Source organism: Carassius auratus, chromosome 5 (genome assembly GCF_003368295.1).
Source record: "Carassius auratus strain Wakin chromosome 5, ASM336829v1, whole genome shotgun sequence".
In the NCBI taxonomy this organism is placed as follows: domain Eukaryota; kingdom Metazoa; phylum Chordata; class Actinopteri; order Cypriniformes; family Cyprinidae; genus Carassius; species Carassius auratus.
In genome coordinates this window covers 20,140,605-20,163,322 of record NC_039247.1, presented here as the reverse complement: position 1 = coordinate 20,163,322, position 22,718 = coordinate 20,140,605, and the positions used below count along the sequence as shown (strand labels likewise).

The following is a 22,718-nucleotide window of genomic DNA, read 5'->3' as shown; positions in this document are numbered from 1 at the left end:
ACTATGAATAGAAGCAGAATCCATGTGAATTGCGCACTTTATTCTCAAATAAATCATATCGGATTAAAAACCAACCAAACAAACAAACCCCTAGAATAAGAAAACATTATTACAGTAAGTATGGACAACAAGGATTTGGTCACCATTCAGCTGACTACATAAATTACCACGGTGTTATGGCAGTCCCAAACCTACAGTTGTGTGGTGTCATGAGCAAAGTGATTAGAAACAGTCCTTGAATCCTCCATTAATATCATCACCATCATCAAGTATGAGTGATACTGCCAACTAAATTCCAAATGGAGTTGATGATTCTAAAAATTCACTTACATACAGTACATTGAGTATTTATAGTACAGGGCAAAAGAGTTCACATCCATCAACCATGGCCTAGTATATACAGCTTAAATAAGTGATACTTGAAAAGTTGGCCACTCATGAACATTTGTGTGTCGGTATCGAACACTATTCACTCATTTGCATCCACAGGAATACAAAGCAATGCAAATGTTAATTGGCATTTTTATCTCAGCAATACTTTAGTATGGCAAAAAAATGGGCTTAAATAATAAACAAAATGGCATATTGAGAAATAGATCAGGACAGGGTATGCATTCCTTAAGATCAACTAAATAAAAAGCAACAATATAACTGGTGTTGAGAATTATCATCCATTCTTGCAACACATGCTCTCACGTTTCAGTGATTTAAAAATAAAATGTTTTTAAGGAAATTCATCATTTGATATGTAAATCTTGCTAATATGTCATTAGTGGTTGCAAAAGATTGAATGTTTGTCTTTCTATCACTACGTTTCAAAGTGACAGATTGCTTTTTATTTTTTTCCCCCCTTTTAGGTTCTGGTGTTTAGATGTTGTGCCAAAGAAAAGATTTGGGATTTTTCAGGGTCTGAAGGGCGTCGGGTTATTATATTGGATGGAGCCATGTTGTTTATGTTTGAGATGTCCAGCTGGTGAAGGATCACTTGGTTGCATTTGATCACAGTTTTCACTTCGATGAAGGGAACTGCTCAGAGGTGGTCCTCACTGCAGGACTGCTGATGCATCACATGCATATCCCCTCACTGGTTCCGTTCTGCTTTTCTTTTCTCCTCCCTTTCGTCTGTATACACCTCTCTCTCCCTTCAACTTGCTTGGTGAATGTTAAGAGAAGAAAACTGAGGTGTGTGTTTGCAGTAAGATGTTGACGCTTACAACAACAGCTGCCAGAAGAAGCAGGGGTTGAAGGTCAGTACTCGTACTGGTGACTGTTAAGAAATAGAAAAAGAGGAGAGATTCATGTGAACGGGGGGTCGAGGAGTTTACAAACTGTGTTGTGAGTAACGGGACGCCACAGTGAAGTCATGAAGGATGCACATGACTCATGATGTCCACACTGACATTTATAATAAATGGAAAATGTGAAAGTTGTATAAATGGACATACAGCAGTATAATGACAAACCTTACATATTATCAAATACATTTAATTAAATTTGTTTTTTTTTACGCATGAAATGCTTTTAAGGCAAAATTGCTTTCAAATATTATATTATATAGAATAAAAGCAAGGAAAGGAAAGTTTAAGAAGAGCAACAATATTTTTATATAGTGCACTATTTTTGAGGGAACAGCTATTTGTAGTGGTTTTATCGAATGCATGCACTAAATCCCACAATGCACTTCAATAATAACAGTACAGCTAATATACATTAAATAACTAAAAAAACATGTACTGTGAAAATCCAGCCAAATCAATTCCTGTGTCTCGCCAGAAGATGGCATCTGCAGAATTTCTGGTGCAGTCAGTGTCCAAATTTTTAACTATATTAGTGGAGTAATGTAATTAATGGTATTTTGGATATAGACAGTGATTTCATGGGGGAGGGGCTCTGATGAAATTCCATGTTTTTTTATAGTAGGCATAACTGGTACTGCTGCAGGCCACAGTCGGATACATTTGGTTAACAGAGTGTTGCAGGGAAGATGTATTTTTACTTTTTTTTTTGCTTCTTTGACCTTTGAGTTGGCTTACAAAAATACAATGGCACTCCACTGCTCCATTCTTCTGTGATCTGTTTGTGACTATTGTCTTTAGTGGAGAACAATTTTTAAAGTAACTGGCAATAATGTGTTTAAAATATAGTTTTAATTTGAGTTAAAGTTTTTTTTATTGTTGCATAAAGCAATGTCACTCGTGCAGTGGTACTATGTTCCAAGAGTGCTGATAATCAGTATTACAGTGCTGGGATATTTTACTTTTTGTAGCATGCCACTTTAGGCAATGTTCACCTATTAAAAATCAGAAAAAAGGTGTGTATTCGCAGTTTACCTCGGCAGCTCTTCCCATCTCTTTGCAGCATTCCTGTCACACAGCTGCAAACAGCGCCTGTTGCTTGACTTGTGCAGATCTGCTCACAGCCACCATTATCCTCTTCACACCAGTCTGATTCTAAAACACAAACACACACACTTTTACATTTACATTTAGTCATTTACACTCTTATAACTATAATCGCCTTGCTAATACATACATACACAAACACCAAATTACACACTCACATCCTGTTGCCTCCACTATTATACAACACACACACACACAAACACACAGGTCATGCATTCATGCACAAATCTAAAATATACTCCGTACCTCTTCTTCTGATTGGCCCCACTGATAGGATCTGTTCTTTATGCTGACTGTAATCTGTATAACTTCGTTTGTTATGAGGGCAGTTCTGAAAAAGCCAAAATACATTCTGAATCCAAAAGAAGCACCTCTCCAGGATGATTGATGGAGACATGAATAAGATGTAAAAACATCAGCAAATCCACACTAAATCAGGTTTGTATTTTTCTGACTATAAGTCGCACCTGAGTATAAGTTGCATCAGCCCCAAAATACGTCATGACAAGGAAAAAAAACATATATAAGTTGCACTGGAGTATAAGTCGCATTTCTTTAATGCCAAGAACCAATAGAAAACATTACCGTCTCCTGCCGCGAGAGGGCGCTCTATGATTTCAGTGTAGACTTCAGTAGCACTGAGCAACATAGAGCGCCCTCTCGCGGCAGGAGACGGTAATGTTTTCTATTGGTTCATTTATCTTGGTTAATTTCTCTCGGTTCATGTCAAATTAATTTTGATAAATAAGTCGCACCTGACTATAAGTCGCAGGACCAGCCAAACTATGAAAAAAAGTGCGACTTATAGTCCGGAAAATACGGTAGTCACCATTGTTGTAAATGGCTAAAATAACATTAAAAGGTGTTTGCCGATGTGCGTGTTTGTGTGTTTACAAGCTCTCACCACTTTGCAGGCATTGGTCTCTGAATCACAAAGAGAGACGTCACAATGCAAATGCACCTCATCATAATCACCAATGAACTTAAAGACAGTGACGTGGAAGCGGCAGGTGAGGGACACGCCGTTCTCAGCCATGCCTATAGTGTTATCCTTGATGTTAGGACACCTGAGAAATTACAGTTGTGTTAGAGCTGTCTTTGAGTGTGTAGCCTCTTCTGAACTCCATGCAGTATTTGAATATGTTATTATGTTAAATATGCATTGAAATATGTGTATTGCTCTTTCCCTAAGTTATTTGCTTACCCTCTCTCTATGATAATGTAACGAAGGCGATCGCTGCTGTAACGAGATGGTGTAGCCCAGCACATGTTCACAATGAGAATGAGCTGTTTATGATCTGCTCCTTCCACAAACACCCCCACAAACAGAATGTCCCGGGTGCTCAGCACCACTTCTCCCTCACGGTATGGATTTCGGTATGAGGCGTTCTTATAAAGGGCCATTTTTGTGATGAAGTTGCCCTCTTGGGTCGGTAGTGTGAGGTTTATTACACTGTGGACAATTGAAAAAGGGAGTTTTTATCTTTATCATTATGTTATCTATAATAAATGAGGTTGTTCCATGATACACAGATGAAAATACCATGGTAATACAGAGGTTTTTTGTTTTTTGTGAGGCTTAAATGTCTGACCTGAGCATTGGCTTCAATACTGTCTCCAGGGATATCTTGATGTCCAGTTCATAAGCACAAGAAAACTCCACATTGATGGTCTTGTCACGTGTCACTATATTCCCTGTGTTGTTCACGCTCTCGATCCACACCGTGTTCTTGTACATAATGTGTGTTCCATTCGACTAGACTCACAAATACACACACATGAACACACACATAAAGTTACTGTGAATTGAATTACCTAAAATAACATATTCAGCCAAGTGGACAGCACATTAAGTATGTACACAATGGAAATTAGATTATGAAAAGCAAAAACATAATGAGAAAAGTATCTTTTAATAATCTTATACAGTGAACCAGGCTATTTTGTACTCAAAATGTTTAATATTTATCAAAGCATAATCTAATAAATTATAAATTAAATAATAAATTGGTTTAATGATTAAAAAACATATTTATTTTTGTATTTAACCCCAAAAACAGTACCCCTGAACATAGACTTTATAGTGCACGATTCAAACTTAAATTTTTATAATTCATGAATTAAAACATTTTGTAACATGATATTGATGTACCATTTCATGGTAATGCAATGTCTGATTTTAAAATGGGTTTTAAAGGATGAATTTTGAGATTTTAAGTTTTCAATGATGATGATTTCTAAAATGTGATAGAGAAAAAGGCAACAAAGAAGTCTTTTTTTTAAACAAAGGTAAAAAATCCCGTTATAATGTAGATTTTTTAGGGTGCACTCTTGTCATAAATTAATCTATTACTTTTCCTATATAATTTTTTACAAAAAACATTGGTAAAATATATATTTGGGAGTCTTAGACCTTTCCAACAATATATAGTTTGTCAGGATTAGATTAGATTTAATTGTAATATATTGAAGTAAATGTAGGCATCCCATATACGGGACAGGGTGACAGTTAAAGGTTTTTTGGGATGCACTTGATAGGTAGTCGCTTGCACACGACAGCGCTCTTCACATGACCTGCACAAGAGATTTGTTTTAACATTATAACATTTTTAGCATTATTGTCGTCAGTTCCATCTGGCATATTGGTAGAAAGTTCTTTGTTGAACTCATCTCAAGACAGCAAATGAACTGCATGAAAATGCCTCAATTTTTGACAGAAAAGAGGCTTCTCATTAGGTAATTTTTTTTTAATGTGCATAAAGAATTTGTATATGATAAAAAAAAAAAAAAAAAAATAAATAAATATATATATATATATATATATATATATATATATATATATATATAAAGTTTTAAGATGGCAACTGACTAGGTTTTGAGAAAATACTGAAACAAATATTATTAAACCTGCTTAAAGGGACAGTCCACCCAAAAAATGAAAACAATGTTATTAATTACTTGCCCTCATGTCATTCCAAACCTGTAAGACCTTTGTTCATCTTAGGAACACAGTTTTCTTATTAAATCTGAGAGCTTTCTGACGCTGCATAGACAGCAAAGCCACTACCACATTACTAACCTAGAAAGGTAGTGAGGACATCATTAAAATAATCTACTTACATTGTTACTTACATTGTTAAAATGTGACATCAGTGGTTCATCCATAATTTCATAAAGCTAAGAGAATACTTTTTGTGTGCAAAACAAAAATAACATTCATGAAAGTACCATGTGTGTGCTTTCCTCTGCTTGTAAACAAGGTGCACTGCATGCGTGTACTGCATCAGAATGCCAGCTCCTGTGTCCGCAGCACCACAGATGTTGCATGGACTATTTTAACAATGTCCTCAATACCTGTCTAAGGAGGGGCGGAAAGCTCTCGGATTTCATCAAAAATATCTTTATTTGTGTTCTGAAGATGAACGAAGGTCTTACGGGTTTGGAATGGCATGAGGGCGGGTAATTAATAATTAATAATAAAACATTTTTGGGTGAACTAATCCTTTACGCTGGTCCAAGCTGGTCTAAGCTATTGCTCAAGCGTCTTTTCACAACACAAATGTGCACCAAACCTTAACTTCTTTGCTTGTATTCGCATATATGTAAATGGATGTGAATGGAACAGTACATTTTGTTCAACAGGACAAATACTTTCCCATCTCTCAAGAGGCAGAGCTCTTAGTGTCTAAACTGAAGCTGTCTGATCCTGAACGATTGTTAATGAGGGACAAGAGGGATTTGTTTACCTGTACAATAGAGCCACAATGTCCCTTGGTATTGTTTATATGGAACGAGATGAAATCCTCTCCCTCGATACCAGCACAGTGCTGGTCGTTAATTCGAACGTCCTCCCTCTCAAAGCCCAACTGGAACAAACGGCACTTAGAGATAGAAACCTCCATCTTAGCGTGTTTACAGGTCACCTCTGCCTGGATGATGTCATCCTCACCTACACCACAAGAACCAATCAAGACCGATTCATAATGTGACCTTTTAATTTAGCAGTTAATCTGCTGCTATAACAAAAAAAGTAACTAGTGCAGGATAATGTGACTGGGTTTACTACTTAGGGTAAGAGGTTTAAGTATGAGCAATAATGATAAAAACAACTTCAAAGAGACCCTAGAAAGGATTTATGTTTATTTGGATTTATATATTTGTTTTACTCACTAAAGTCAGTGCTGGGCAGCTCAGGGCAGCCACACAAATCTCCTCCATTCTCCTGCTCACACGTGTTGTTAGAGCAGATCTCTCCTGCACAGGGGTCATAGATCCATTCTGCTAAAGACAGGTCCAGTTACAAAGTTAGCACAGAAAGTTTCCAATAAAATATGTCCGTTTTGTCAAAATTGTGAAAGTGACTTGCGATAATCCTGGAGGCATGGACAGATAATAATAAAATAAATAATACATATAAAATCTACTTCGAAAAATGGCAATTGAGCTGTGCTGCCTTTCACTTTCTACACTTTTCCATCTTATCCTGTAGGTGGCAGCGTCCTCTTACAGCAGTTCTCCTGGGCGATCCACTTGGTGGTGAGTGTGCCGAAAGAGCGGCAGGCCTCAGCGTAGGCTGCCATGGAGCCGCACACCTGGGCCTTACGGTGGTTGTAACAGCCGTCCATGTAGCAGGACTGGTAGAAAGGGTGAGGGTCCAGTAGGCCGTGGCAGGGCTGGAAGAAACCTTTTAAATCTGTGAGCTTCAGACAGTTTTCTTCTCCCTGGAGCTCTGATACTGCTGTATTATCACAGGATTGAGCCAGGGCCACATACTGCATCTCGTCACAACTACAGACAAGGGTCAGGCAATGGAGGACAAAAAATGAGTGGCAACGAAATAAGGACAGGGTGAAACGAATGAGATGAATGATAAGTATAACGGCACACTTTTCTTGCTAACCTGTTCTGCATGCCATTGGTTTTCCAACTCTGAGCGAGCTCTAGTGCGCTGACGGCAGGTTTTCCACGAGAGGTGATATAATCATCAGTGGGGTCTCCATTGAAGTTCCCACACAGTCCACACACCTTGTTCTGCAGCCGTGGGCCCATTGTAATGCTGAGGATGTTGAATCTGTTATAACGCACCTGGATGTCCTGGGGAGTGTCGATCACCAGGAATCCCTCTGATGTGGAGACGCGTGTCATGAGACCTGTGACAAAAGGTACGGACACGGGCGTACCATTTACCTGAAGTAAAAGAGGCAAACACTTAGCATTTAGCTAGGAGACATTTACTGTCTTAATCATTATAAAGTAATTTCATAGTTTACATATAAAAAGCAATCTCAACTCTGGATCCAATCTCCATTTTCCTGTAAAGTGTGGATTCAACCCTGATCAAACTCAACTGCTTATTACATTTTCGTAATCTTGAAGACCTTTTTTAGCTTGTTCAGGTTTGTTTGATTAGGGTTGGAGCTCATCAGGACAGTTGACCTCGAGGGCTCGAGTTGACCTTCCTACCTTGACTGTGTTTCCGGAGATGAGAATGTTCTCCTCGTTGATGTAGAGGTAAGCATGGGAGATGGTGGTTAGGTTGGGTGTACTCCACTTGTCAAAATTGGCAATGAGTTGAAAAGATAACTCGGGCAGCTTGTGACAGATTGTTGAAAGAACAAACGAGCACGAGGCAGGTAAACGAAGAGAGGCACCGTCAAAAGTACGGAAGACGCCACCGCCCGATGCCACACAGTGCTGATAACGTCGGGCAAAGCATCCTCGCACACCATGACGTAGAACACATTCCTCCTCTGCTTTGCATCGCCTTGGGTCGCACTGAATCAGATTCCGTCCAATACACTGACAGCGTTTAGTGCAGTCACTGTTCCAGAACAACTGCTTAGGCTGAGAGAAAGAGTGAAAACAACAACAACAACAACACATTTGCGTTTCAAGAAAAGGCAGAAGAGGGTGGGGGTAGTGGGTTTAGGGGTTTGGTAATTGTGTGTACTTAATTCAATGTATTTTACTTTTATCACTCTTAACTTTTATGGAGTAAAAATGATTAAAATGTAATTATATCTTATTTTTTATAGAGGTTTATTGTATTTGATGTATTGTCTAGTTTTGTGTCTTACCTCATAGTATTTACCATCCGTGTAGCATCCACAGTTCTGACTGAGGATACAACTCTTGCCGTTGAGCACAAAGCCTTGGTCACACTGGCACCCCTCAACACAGTACTGGTTACAGTCTCTCTGTCCACGTGCAGGGGCACATTGCGGCTGGCACACCATCATACAGCTAGAATAGTGGCTGTTCACCGGGCACGACAGGACTGGGCACACATAGAGTTCATTGGATGGGTGAGTTTCTCCAGAAGTAAAGAGGAGGATGTATTGTATTTCACTTTAAAGGGCTTATATAAATGTGTGGCATTCACGGGGCTTTGATTGTGACAAAGTGTCTTGTAGTTTTTATGTTGGCTAAACAGAACATTTGTAAATTAAGACATGGTTTGTGGTTAGACAGCGTAACACCAAGCAGTTTGCCCTAGAAGTGCAAACAATATTTGCATTTAAATGCATAAAAATTACAATACTTTTCATTGCGGCCTCATATATGTTTCAAATCTTCAAATTTCAAATCTTTCGTTGACTGAAGAAAATTGTGTAGTGGCTGTTTACTGGTCAACGTCAAAAAAAGCCCCCCTCAAGAGTCTATGATATTCTAGTTAAAAAAAATGGATCCAGCTCCTCCTTCATTGCAAGTCTATGTTTTGTTTTGTTTTGTCATCAGCCAGGTAAAAATAATATCTCCTTAATAAGCCACACAATTTACTGTAGAACAAACCTAACCTCAAGTATGAGGAATTAAAATTGTAATGCTCGCTTTAGAAAGCACCAATAATTTTTATGCATAACAAGATTACTTGCGACATGAGTAAATGAACATAAATGAAAATATTTCTCACCACAGGGTGTGGAACTTCTCCAGCCCATGACAGACACTCCTAGTGTCTGACAGGTATTAGCATAAATCTGTAGCCAATTACAGATGGTCTCTCTCGCACCTTGATCCAAACATGTATCCTGCAGACAGCTCTGGTAGAAGTATGCAGGGGCCACTTTGCTGTGACAGCGCGCAAACACACCTCCACGGTCTATTATAAGTCCACATAATCTCACTGCCTCAGGTTCAACATACACATACAACCCTTCAGCAAAGTGGAAACGGTTTCCTGGGTTACCCTCATCCATGTCAGTGTTACCAACAGCATCTGTTACTTGGGCGGGAACCTCAGCAGCTAGGCCCCTCTCAGCCAATCCACAGCGAGGGCAAGAGTCCCCGCAACCAACTTGGCAGAAGGTGTCACGTTCTGCCCATGCCATGCCCCATTCTGTGACACTCAGAGCGGGACCAGTAATAGGCATTCCTTGGCAGAGCCCACAGGTGGCGTTAAAGAGACTGCGAGGAAGAGTCAGAAGGAGTAGAGTATTCCAGTCAAAAGCCACCTGTAGAGATATTAATTGTGTATTAGCTTACACAGTAGATAATGTTGTAATCTGATGAGTTTAGCTTTTTTGCCCTGTGTACAGTATGTTTTACAAGCAAAGGGTAATTTGCAATATGTATTTTGATCTGTACTCCACCTTCAGACCAAAGTCTGTCTCCACAAGTAACTGCAGACCAAGTGTGTAGATGTTAACTTTCCCTGGACCAAGTTTTATAGGCAGATACAGACGCTCTGTATTCACCTAAAAGAGATAAATAAATAAAAAATTGACATTTGTTTCAATAATAGCAATTAAATCTGTTTGGTACATGATACATATCTCCTGGCTTTGCTTCTTATATCAACTCATTTTATCAAGCCTTTTCTAATGGAGCATACAGCATAACATCTTTTCCAGGCCCTTGTCACTTCTAGGCTGGACTACTGCAATGCTTATCTGGCTGGACTTCCATTAAGCACAATCAAACCTCTGCAAATGATTCAGAATGCAGCGGCATGACTGGTCTTCAACAAACCCAATAGAACCCATGTTACACCTCTCTTCATCTCCTTGCACTGGCTACCGGGTGCATCAATTTCAAGACATTGATGCTTGAACATAGAACAGCCGCACCCCTCTACTTCGACACACTATTATGAATCTACATCCCCTCCAGAAGTCTGAGATCCGCTAGTGAGCGACGCCTCGTGGTACCATCACAAAGATGCTCTAAATCACTTTCCAGAACTTTCTCGTTTACAATTCCTGGCTGGTGGGATGATCTTCACAGTCCTATCCGGAATGCTGAATCCTTAACAGTTTTCAAGTGGCAGCTGAAAACTCATCTCTTTTGAAACTACTTGGCTTCATCGTAAAAAAAAAAAAAAACTAAAACAAAAAAACCCCTTTATCTTTATTTATTCCTTCTTTTTCTAGCTTGTACTTATTTGAACAATGTCAAAAACTTGGTATTACAATCACTTCCTGTGTCTGTGTGCCTCTTTAAGAAGAATCACTTTATTTATCCCCCAATTGTAAATCACTTTGGATAAAAGCGTCTGCAAAATGACTAAGTGTAAGTGTTTTATCAGTCTGTTGTTCATTTTCTATCTATACTCTCTATATTTCTATTTATACAAAAGCCAGTTTCATTATGATTCATCCGGTCTCTCATTTCTAACTTGGTTTTCTTCTCCCTAAAAATCTTTATTTGATCTAAAGTTCCTCAGATCTTCCAGTGGTGTTGTGAACTCATTCCAGACGTCACTCAGTTATAAGTTTCCTTTGTATCTGCTCCAGTATGCTAACAGATGCTGGCTGAAATATTATACACCTCACCTGAAAAGATTTACTGCTTTGTTTAGCTCTTCTGTCTGGGCTGATTAAAATAACTTTGTGTCATAAAAATAAGGAGTATGACCTTCAAAAGGTGGTGTTCTAGAATTACAGAGGAATTCTTGTGATTATAAAATATCTGCCACTCATGTAAATGGCCAAAAACTGAATCAGTATCTGTCTGTTTCAGGTGCAGGTGTAGAATTTTGTACTGATCCAAATCAGCTTTGGCTGCTGGATCACATCTGTACATGCAGATATGAACAAGCTATTTGTGACACTCTAATTGATTTAAGTTGTATGCTAATTACAATTCTTGAACATGGCCCTGTTTAAAGCAAGCATAAGATTCACATTAGTCACAATCAACAAATACAACACATAGCTCAGTCAAATCTTACCATGACTGTGTGTTTGAAACTTCGTGACACCTCAATTTCATATCCATAGACCTCCAGAACAAATCCCCGCACCCATATAACCTGGCCTGTGTCTCGCTCTTCATTCCGAGCTGAAAACTGGAACCTGGGCAGTCCTCCCAAAATGGTCTCTGCACTGTCTAGTCCACCAAAGCCATCCTCGTCCCCCTCTCCACACTCAGTAGTGGCCAGACGGAGAGTACAGCTGCTTTGCAGGTCAAATGGTACACCTCCAAATGGCAAAAAGTGTCCATAACCACCAACAACACACATGGCCTCTGTCCTTGGCTGACAGAAAAACAGGCCTTCATTTTCCTGGCAGTACTCCTCTGGGTGACAGGGTGAGAAATTGCAGTAGACACTGTTGTCTGTGCCATTGCAGTAGCAGCGCTCCTGGCACTCCCAGTCTGTCCAGAATGTCTCATTGGTGGCTAGCTGCTGGCCCAGGTAGAAGCAGCCACAATCACTACGTGCCACACATATGCCATCACGGAGGGCAAATCCCTCTTCACACTGGCAGCCCTCTGAGCAGGGTAGAGGGCATGGCTCCTCAGGATCATCCAGGTTAGAGCAAGTGAGAGGGCATGCAGATGTACACTCATCGAAATGACTATTTTCTGGACAGGGAAGAGCTAAAGAAACAAAGAAAAAGGAAATTATGCGAAAGGGATGGAAGGTGCTAAAAATGGTAAAAAAGAGAAACAACCAACACTCTTACGGCAGTTGGTAGCACTCCTCCAGGCTCCCAAGGTGATCTGAGCATCCTGGCAAGCTGAAGCATATGCCTGGAGGGAGTTACACAGGGCAGAACGGTTTCCTTCCCGCACACACATGTTGTAGAGGCAGTTCCTGAAGAAAGGAGAGGGATTAACAGCTGTGTGGCAAGCCAGGAATGAGCTGTTTCCTAGGTCATTGATGTTTCCACACAGCCACGGGCTCTGGTACAGCCTTAAATCTGTGCACATACGATACAAGTCCTCACAGTCGCCATTGCATGTCAGATCATCCGCAATGGCTTTCCAGCCTTCAATAAACTGTTCGGGTGTATCGGCCTGCCTTCCGCTGGGTAGACGGAGGTCATCAATTGGATCTCCATTGAAGAAACCACAAAGACCACAGGTGGTGTTGTAAAAGAGTGTGGAGAGAGTGATGTTTAGCTGTCCCTGACGTGAATATCGAGTGCGGACTAAACCACTCCACTCAATCACTGTGGTATTACCAGAGGAACGGTATATTATTAAAGGCTCCACTGGATGGACATAAGGAAGAATCGCTGGTTCACCATTGACCTGAGTGAGGAGGAGAATTACAAAATCATTAGCATGTCATACAATCAGCTGAACAATATTTGAGAATATATTGAGGAATAATCATAGCTACTGTACAAGAAATGATATTGCTATAGTGAGGTGTCCCAGGTAGGTATCTTTTTAAAAGCATCTTTTAGTTTCACAGATTTAAGAACTGACAACTAGATTAGAGGATATGAAAGTCACCACAAACCTTTATCAAGTCAAAATCTGAGCCACCTATCTGTGCTTCCAAATGTGCGACCCTAACGATTACTGGACGAATCCACGTAGGGCCCTTATTCAACAGCTTCCTGCCAATCTTCACCTCCAATGATGTAACATTTGCTGGCAAGCGTCCCAAAGTCTTCACCAGGTAGAATGAGCTTTCATCAGGGAACGTCATTGTGGACCCATCAAACGTAGCCAGTATTTGATTCTGAGACAGCAAACAGATTGCTTCGCGTCGAGGGTAACATCCCAACAACCCAACTTCTGCTACACACACCTCGCCTTCACGACAAGAATCATTGAAGCATGTTACTTCACCTTCCGGGCCACAAACACAGCGCTGGGAGCATTCTTCACCCACCTCACCCCCTTCCCCTGCCCAGAAGGTCTCATTTAGGGCATAGTACAGGCCATCACGCTCACATCCACACTCAGAGTGGCGGACGCAGCGGCTACCACTCAGGACATAGCCCTGGTCACACTGGCAGCCCTCAGTGCATGGATGGGTACAGTAGAGGTGAGACGTCAGGTCGGAGCAGGAGGCAGGACATGCACTCGTGCAGATTTGGTAGTGGCTGTTCTCAGGGCATGTCAATGCTAAGAGCCAGTGGCAAATGGAAAAATGCAAGGTCAGTGGAAAAGAAAACATACTGATGATAGAAAGTTAGAAAAGTATTTAATAATGTATACTTGATTTTACCTATAAAAGAACTCTCTACAACGGGGATAGGCAACTCTGGTCCTGGAGGGCCACTACCCTGCAGAGTTTAGCTCCAGCCCTAATTAAACACACCTGACCAAGGCAATCAGTGTTTTCAGGATTACTAGATAGATACAGGCAGGTGAGTTTTTATGAGGGCTGCAGCTAAACTCTGCAGGATAGTGGCCCTCCAGGACCGGAGTTGCCTATCCCTGCTCTACAATGTCTGGACTTTATTGACACGGAATTAACCTTAATGTCACACCTGATATCACTCACCACAGAACGAGCGTGATCTCCAGGTTCGTATAGTGACTCCCAAGGCCTGGCATGCAAGTGCATATGCCTGTATAGCCTGACACAAGGTGGTGATGTTATCACGATTGCTGCACATATCATAAACACAGCTGTACACAAATGCTGTGGGGTCTACCACAGCTCTGCAGTCTCTAAATGGCCCATCAGTCTTATTGATCAGCCCACAGTAGTCTGAGCGAAAGTAGAACACTTCGGCTGCAGGTTCACACAAGCTACAGTTCTGGGCACAGCCGTCTGTACAACGGAAATCTGTGTCCTCAGCTCGCCAGCTACCACCCAGTTCCACGACGCTCTCTGCCAAAGAACCATCTGGCAACACGGGATCATCGGCGGGGTCATCGTTGTAGTTACCACATAGACCACAAGTGTTGTTGAAATAAGAGCTGGGGAGGGAGATGGAGGCGTAGTGCAATCCGTCATAGGTCACCAAAAGACCAAAGTCTGTTTCCAAAGCGACAGCAACGCCAGACTGGTATACCTTGACTGCACCTAGTTGAAGTTGAACAGGGAGAGTCTTTATCAGGCCATCCACCTGTAACAACAGAAACACAAAGTGAAAGACATTGAGAAAGGTTATACTGCCTGTGTCCTACAAGAACAATTTAATCTACTAGGCTGCTATTCATACTGATTGCACAGTTGGTCAGTTTAGTAACAGCTTCAAATTTAAAGGACTGAAACATGAGCAAAGCTGACCTGCACAGTTCCCAGAGTCCCTTTGGGTAGTGTGACACGGTGGTTGTACACCTCTACTGTGACATCCCGTAGCCAGGACACAGTGGTCACACCACGGTTCTCATTCTTGGCCTCCACACTGAAGAAGGGCAAACCAGGCATTTCCCAGCATGGACGAGCCAACAGGTATGAGCAAGTACCCTGTATGGGAGATCGAGGAAATCACATAGGTTTAGCCTACAGTTCTATAGAAAGCAAAAAATCCCAAAAGTAAAACCAACATGATACTCGGCTTTGTGATAGGATTAATTTATACAACCTTTTGCTTCAAGCATAATCTCTTATAATGGATATCTTATAAACTGAACGTGTGAAATATGATCCTTATTTATTTTTTTATTTTTTTTCTTGGTTTGGAAATTTCATACTTTACTATTTCTAGAAGCATCATGCATATACAGTGAACCTAGTGCACTTTGAGTACAGTTTTCAGGGGAGATAAAGTGACCCGTTCATCCATTATTATTGGAGTTAGTCAGGATTTTTTTTTTTTCATTTCATAGGGCATAGAGTGAGCCAGGGCTTCCAAAAGTGTTCCCCCAAAAACTATTACGGACCAGTTTTATGGAAATTGAATTTTAACCCTATACTACACCTGGAAATGATATAGAAATCCATCAAAAGTGTGGTAGTGGGGGTCTCCAAACACCACACAGGTGCTTGTACGGGTAGGCTGGCAGTAGTAAGCCCCTTCCACCTGTTCACAGGTCTGTAACTGACCACACGGAGTTTCTTGGCAGATGACCTCATTATTCAGATCAAGACACCTACATCGCTGAGTGCATTGGTCTGATAACCAAAAAACCTCCCCACGACGGTAAAACCGTCCTGAAAAAAAAACATCGCGGAGACACAGAAAAAGAAAGGGAGAAAGATAAGGCATGAGGGGAACATGTTAAGTAAAAAGTGTACACGGCAATAAAACAAGGAGCGCACATTTAAGATATGAGTAAAATATTAATTTAATGTGTTAAAATAATTATATGTTTTTTTTTAACCATTGAAGCTGCAGCCATTTGCTGGGTCTATCTGTTCGGCATCAATGCGGAAGAACCACCGTCCAGGCACATTAACATTAGTGGTCTGTTCAATGTTGACCACTTCGTTCGAGCGTGATCCAGGAAGGTTGAAGAAATGGCTGACATCTCCACCATTGAAACCTGCCTAGAGAGGGCAATCATAGAAGAGAGTGATAAAGAGATTATGTTGTGAATTTTCAGAGGATGAAAACTTTTCCCAGGTAACTATCTGATGCAAAGAACCAGAAGAATATGATGTAGTCCATAATATACAGCAACCTCTGTAACAACAGTTATATCACAGATGAGATTTCCCAGCTTACCTGTGCTGTGGTTCCTCCCAGACCCGTAAGAGGGTCTCCTCCACTAGCCGTGCCTGTGCTCCAGTTGATCTCTCCATAGTTAAACATAGCAAAAGAAGCCTGGCCATCGGAGATCAAAACTGCCTGAAATGTATTTACCTGAAAAAAAAAGAAAGAAAAGAAGAATGATTGTTTTCTTGTTGGTGGTGGTGATTATTGTGGTGATCACACAGTACATGCTGCTCATTAGCACAATTTTTATATTGGTCATGCAAGTAAAACACTTTTTGCCTCACCGGCGTTGTCTGGCTGCCTCCATAAAAGGTGACCTGATTCCAAGTAGTAATGAAGACCCAGGTGGCAGTGAAGGACACCATATTCTTTAAATACTTTTTGACATCCTGAGTGGCCCTCTCCAGGATCTCTGGGTCTGTTGTCTCACGGTAGTACACATCCCCACGGATACCATTATGCACGTCAGCCCATAAAGGAGCAATGAAGGAACGGCTGTCACTGAGGGGAAAAGCCTCCGGAGTGAATTGACTCACCTGTACGTTGAAGGAGATCACTCCATTGTTGTTGATCTATTGGGAAATATAGGACGATGTGCTGTTACACGATTCACTGCTGAATCGAACACTTCAGACGTTGCATGGAGATTTGGGGGGATTTTTATCACAGTTCTCATTGATATTTTGGATACTTACGTAAAGGGATCTATAGGGAATATTGAAGAATATGAATGAAATTAGTAGTGAAATCTCTGGAGAACTGCCATCATCCATTTTAGGGGTTTCTAAATCCCTGTGAGTGGGTCCAAAGGGGTAGAGGGTATCCTGAGAAAAAGCTAAGCAGAGGAAAATGATATTTTGACAAAGAAATAGTTTCCAAAGCAAAAACGCACTGATCAGTTGGCCCTGTGAGGCTGTTTTGGAGAGATCAGGGGCATAGACCAAAAGCAGCGAAGCTGATGGTAAAATGTGCGATCTATTAAAATTCTATTAACAAAATGCCACTTTAAATTGCTATGGAGAAAGTTGCACATTATCTAAAAAAGGCACATAAACTACAAAGACGGAAGAAAAGAGGAGAAAGAAATCTTGCACCAGGACTAACACATATTATCTTTTTAAACTACTCATGACCACCTTTACTAGAATTTGTAAAAAAAATTTGTAAGCTTATTTACTGTAGTAAATTTTGTCTAACTTGTAGAATTTATAATAGATCATCTATTCATCTATTGTTTTTCATAACAAATTCTATATATATGAATAAAGGAGGCATTATTTACCTGGTTAATAATGATTAATAGGCTAGCTTTATTATAACAGATGCTACAGTTCAGAACTATGGTACATTTTCATAAGAGCAAGTAAAAGACAGAATTGAGAGACACGTGGAAAATGGGTTCTAGTGTTGAGTGATGGAAAAACCTGGCCTTCACATATTCCAAGAGATGTCACACTATAGATTAAATCAATAATAGCCTGTTGAACTGCTAAAAAGCAAGTAAGAAAAAAATTAATATAAGAAAATGTTAAGTTAGATTTTAACACTGTCAAACGATAGCAATAAGTGCATAAATATTATAAAATTCATTGTATAGCCTATGTAAACAAGTAATTGTTAACTTAGCTATTATAATTACTGGGCTATTTTATGTTATAAATCAACTTGGTCACATTATGACATCGTTACTTATTAACTGACTCTTTATGCCTAGGCTCTTTTCGTCCATCAGTCACTGTTACATGCTGTGAAAGCAGGAGAGGACAAGAGGACATCACTCACCTCCTCTGGGAGCAAGGGTGCTGAAGAGCTGGAGAAGAGAGACTAAAGTGCCTGTTCTGACCATCCTAAACACCTGGGACACATTGAAATATTCATCACCAAAAAACAAACAAACAAACAAAAAAGCAATGTTGTAGTGCCACCACACTTCAAAATATCAGTTATTTTAAGATTTAAAAGAAAAAAAAAACATTATGATAATAAACCTATTTAAAGAAATAAACAACTAGGTCAAGACACATTTGTCTCCAGTCTTCCCTGGTTTAAAGATCATTCTCCCAAGTACCCCATGGGGGCATTCTGCCCCTTTCTCCCCCTCCATGGTGGGCCTGTTCGTCCTGAGCTGAAAAGGTTTCATTATGTGATGGAGAACAATGTGTTGGGATCACATTCTCCAGCACTACCGTGTGAGTGGACTATGGTGATGCAGTTCCAGGCCTCCACAGTGCCAACGAGCCCGCGGCTGGGAGAACATGCCTTGCTCCTCTCCATCGTCTGAAGGGTCCATTACCAAGTGTTTATGTGCTTTGACTTGTTGGCATCAGAGAAAGGGCTGTGAATACTGAGGCTAATGGGTTTAATTTAGCAGGCTTGAGTTGCTGGGGTCTTTACGGCAACCCTGAGGGGCTGAAGTTTGTGTTTCACTCCCTTTAGGTTCGCCCAGCCTTAGTGTGCCAAAATTAATGGGCAACCTCTCAAATATCAGGTGATGGAAATGATAAGGATATATTCTGATGGTAAAACTGTCAATAGAGAATGTTTTAGGCAGACCTATATTTTGATGAGGAGGACTAAATGTCTTTTAGAAAGTGCAGTGGCAAAACAGACAATAAGCAATAGTAAGTAACAGAGGTTTAAACTGAAACATACAGTCTAATTTAGTCTAAAGCGTGATTCCACAGAAAACTTGTCTTAAAATTAAACGAACAGTTAAATGCATATCCAAAAGGAAACACTGCCGAAGTTCTAGCATTTTATTAAATAATTAGTATTTGACTCATATGTCATGTGTATCACATGAAAATATATAATACTATATAATTTTTTGGTATTTAGGAAAAAACACAATCACGTTGTGTTGCCTATTGTGAATTATATAAGCTCTTCATAGTATGACAATTATGTTGTCAGAGTTGACTCAGCAAACCAAACCAAAGCTCACAATGTCATTATAACTCAATTAATCAAGACATGGTTTCAAATGCAAGTCTAAATTTCTCATATTCACACAATGTTGGAATCTTAGAACAGGAATTGGATGATCTGTGCCTTGTGATCTGTAGCAAATCTATCATTGAGCTGTGACATAAAATTATCATGCAGTAAAGAAAGTGTAATAACATAAAAATCTAAATATGAAGTGTATCTAAAAATGCAAGAAATAAACAAGAAAAAAAAGTTCAACTAGAGTTTTTTTTTCTTTAGAAATAATAGGAAATGTGTAATAAAATACATACAAACAAACAACAAAAACAACAAAAAAATCAGTGCAAACTGTATCAGGATGTCACTAATTAAAACATTCCAAAACTGGTATGGAAGCAACTGTAAATTTGAATTCAAGCTGCTTGAATAATGAATGGATCATTAAGTCACAGTCTTGAGTGAATCATTTCTTCCTATTGCCAAATGAGAAAGAACATCCACCTTCCAACATTAATGAAATCCGGTAACCTGAAGAGAGCTTATGTGTTTGGACAATGTCCTGTATAACATCCTCCATCATGAAACCACAGCACAGACGAAACTGGCATTTGATGGGATTCCCAAGTGAACCATGAGATACTGCGTGAGATGCCAACAGGCAAATCCATTGCTCTCCACTTCACATTACTGGCAGAGTTCATTTGGCTAACCTCTCAGAAACTGATATCTGACGACTGGCATTAATAGCAATGATAGATGTTATCAAAATTACTTAGTTACCATTTGGAGGTTAAAACCTATCATTTACATTTTCACGCACAAAGTGTGTTTCCAAAACAAAGAGAGAGAAGGGAGGTGTAAAAGAGGTAGAGAGCACCTGAACATCACTTGTCAGAAACTGACAAGGAGTGAAAGACAGCAAATTTGTCATAAGAAAGCAAAACAAAACATGAACAAAACACAATAGCTCCGGTTCTGAGACCACAAGTAAGAATTCAGCACTCACCTGCCTTCATAGGACGGAAGTTCAGCACGTCACCTGTGCATGAGCCTCTAAGTCACATCCAAGTGGGTACCATCAATGCAGTCTCAAGAGCGGAGGGGCCCTGCTCTTGGATGCAGAAAAGGGAGGGGGAGACTGCCCAGAAAAACCCTTCCAAATCCTCCACTCACACAGAGCGCTGTGCTGGTCCAATTCCACCTGACAACCGCCAAGGACAAGAATGGCAAACACGTCCCAAAACTGTGCCTCAGGGTACGCTTGATTTCAAAGAGCAAAAGTCTGGAGAAAGTGATCCCAGATTGAGAGGACAGAGGAGGAGTGAGTGTGTGGGTTCCCTGTACGGCTCTACTGGAGGGAGACGCATCAGAGGCAGGTGCTACCTTTTGCACCGGGGATAGTGTTAATGTTAATCTGAGATCAGTTTTGGGGGAAGGGGGAGGATAGGAGAGGGAAAGAGAGGGGTGGCGATGGAGAGAGGGGTTGAGACTTTCGAAAGAGGGAAAGATGAAGAACAGGAGTAGAATGGTAATGAGAGAGTGGATGAGAGAAGGGGGGTAGACCTGTGGATCAGTGAAGGGTGGCGTTTGGTAAGTAACTGAAGGGAAATATTGAAACTAGAGCTGTAAGCACAAAGAGGATTTCTGAAGAAAATGTCAGGCCTTTGGACTGAACCCTGATTCCCTAGATAGCAGCCCTCTCCATAGCTAGTGCACAGTCCACTGGATCTCTTTAAGGGGCTCTTCGTCCCACCCTAGGGGCATTTGTTTACAAAAGGAAACACAGCAGAAAAACATTGCTTTATTTAACGGAAAAAGGGAGAAGAGCTTGGGTTACTGCATTAACATGAATCAACTTGGACACTCTATGTGTGTGCGTATGTGACTGAATCAGTGCTCCATCTCCTGTCTTACTGGGCTCCCTGTACCAATTAATGACGGCCTCATTTGCAACAGCTCACACAACCCTGAGTTGATCTCCAAATGGGACTCATTTCCATAGATGCGGTGGTAAGATAATGACAGAATGAGGGGAAATCATTGGTGCATCCACAGTGATAGGGTCTGGGAAGGAGATGGGAGCGAGATCTGAGTCAGACTCAGTATTGTTTCTAGGAGGACAGTGGACGTAACTAAATACTGGTGGGGGCAGGATGTGTGAAAGCCAAATGGATGGACGCAGACCCCAGATTCCCTGTGACCAATATGGGGGTCCCAGTGGAGGGTTCCTTTACACCTTGTTGCTTTGTTGTGCAAATGCAGCCCATACTCTTAACTAAACTAGTGCACAAGAACAGAGGATTTGACAAAGAGCGCAATGTGGTCCCAGGCTGACTGTTGGGACAGTTGAATCATCTTGTGTTGGAATGACCAGATATAGAAAAAAGAAACAGTAAGTAAGGACAAGGAAGGAGACATCAATCCCTATCTTCTCACCATCGTCTCCCTTGGCCATTGTAATGAGCTTACTAATAGGGTTTATCATTTTTTTTCTTGTCTTTATATTTGTCCCTCATTTTTTTTATGTTGACCCACAAAGCACAAATGTTGTGGTTGTGGAATAGGTCAACTAAGCTGAGCTAATCCTGCATCTTTACAACCAGTTTCAATCCCACCAAGAACAAGAGATGTCTATGAGCTTGACGATAAGCATTAACTCCACTGTCTGGGCGCTGGAGTCAAGTGTCTGATAAAATGTAATCGCAAATTGTCAGCCCCATCAACCACCTGCCAAACAAACCTGGCAGGTCTGAATCAGGCTGACCGAATTACCATAATGTCAGTGGGTACAACAAAGACTTTGGAGTCATCAAACCATTTCCGTGGGAAAGGACTGAGGCATAGTTGAATGCACTAACGCTGTATTTGCTTGCTGGTAGGTCCACCAGGCCTGACCTTGGAAGCTGGAAAAGGTCATGGACAAGAACCTGGCTGGGTCATCCAGTATCTTAATTTTCATCCAAACCTATTTGATGCACCCAATGCCAAACAGTTGCTTTGCCCTCATTTTCTTTCCTTTCCTAAACAATGTCAAGCCCCCTTAAGGTAACTCAAACCTTTCCAGAAAACATTTCCCCCTCTTGGCCACACAATGAGCCTCCTTCAGCCTTCCTTGCTCCATGATGTACAGGGTATATCAGGCTACCAGCTGCCCAGCCAATTCTTTTTGTTCTACCTACAGAGTGAGGCGATTAAAAAAAATTATACTTTCTTAATCCCCCACCCATCCAAAATGCACCAAATCCTTCAGCAGCTCCTGGTGTGACCTTGTCTTTGTTGCCTACCCCTGCTTTCAAGACTTGGTAACCCCTGGTCCTTCTTCGCTCAGATTGTCTCAACTTTCAGTGTTGCCGATCCACCAGTGATCTCTGGATCATGCTGCACTCTGGGAGGTTATGCTTCCCAACGGTAAGGCCACTAAGGAGATAGAAGTTTAAAGCCTTGGTTGGACAGAGCTGTGCGCGAGTCTGACAGCATTGCCAGTTTTGGCACGTGCAGCTTTCACCAGTAGGCGTGACAGGGTTAGGCTAGCACTTCTTAACGTGGTGAAACCAATTAGGCATGATACTTTTTATCAGCCAAACTGTTGCAG

General features: G+C 40.9%; 1 protein-coding gene across 1 annotated transcript; it reads right to left on the bottom strand.

The window, feature by feature from the left end:
* Positions 1-19: 19 nt before the first annotated feature.
* Positions 20-21,983, bottom strand: LOC113080244 (alpha-tectorin-like). Its single transcript, XM_026252455.1, has 26 exons — positions 20,133-21,983; positions 17,981-18,053; positions 16,894-17,033; positions 16,483-16,770; positions 16,208-16,345; positions 15,864-16,029; positions 15,461-15,693; positions 14,827-15,006; positions 14,092-14,662; positions 13,096-13,709; positions 12,311-12,881; positions 11,575-12,224; positions 9,995-10,099; positions 9,316-9,856; positions 8,480-8,679; positions 7,866-8,246; positions 7,303-7,589; positions 6,910-7,190; positions 6,573-6,683; positions 6,149-6,351; positions 3,995-4,158; positions 3,607-3,855; positions 3,307-3,469; positions 2,649-2,733; positions 2,331-2,450; positions 20-1,267 (listed from the first exon to the last, which is right to left on the bottom strand). Exons 2-26 carry the CDS (start codon positions 18,042-18,044, stop codon positions 1,164-1,166), a joined length of 6,609 nt encoding a protein of 2,202 aa, XP_026108240.1. The 5' UTR covers positions 18,045-18,053; positions 20,133-21,983; the 3' UTR covers positions 20-1,163.
* Between the last annotated feature and the right edge of the window lie 735 nt (positions 21,984-22,718).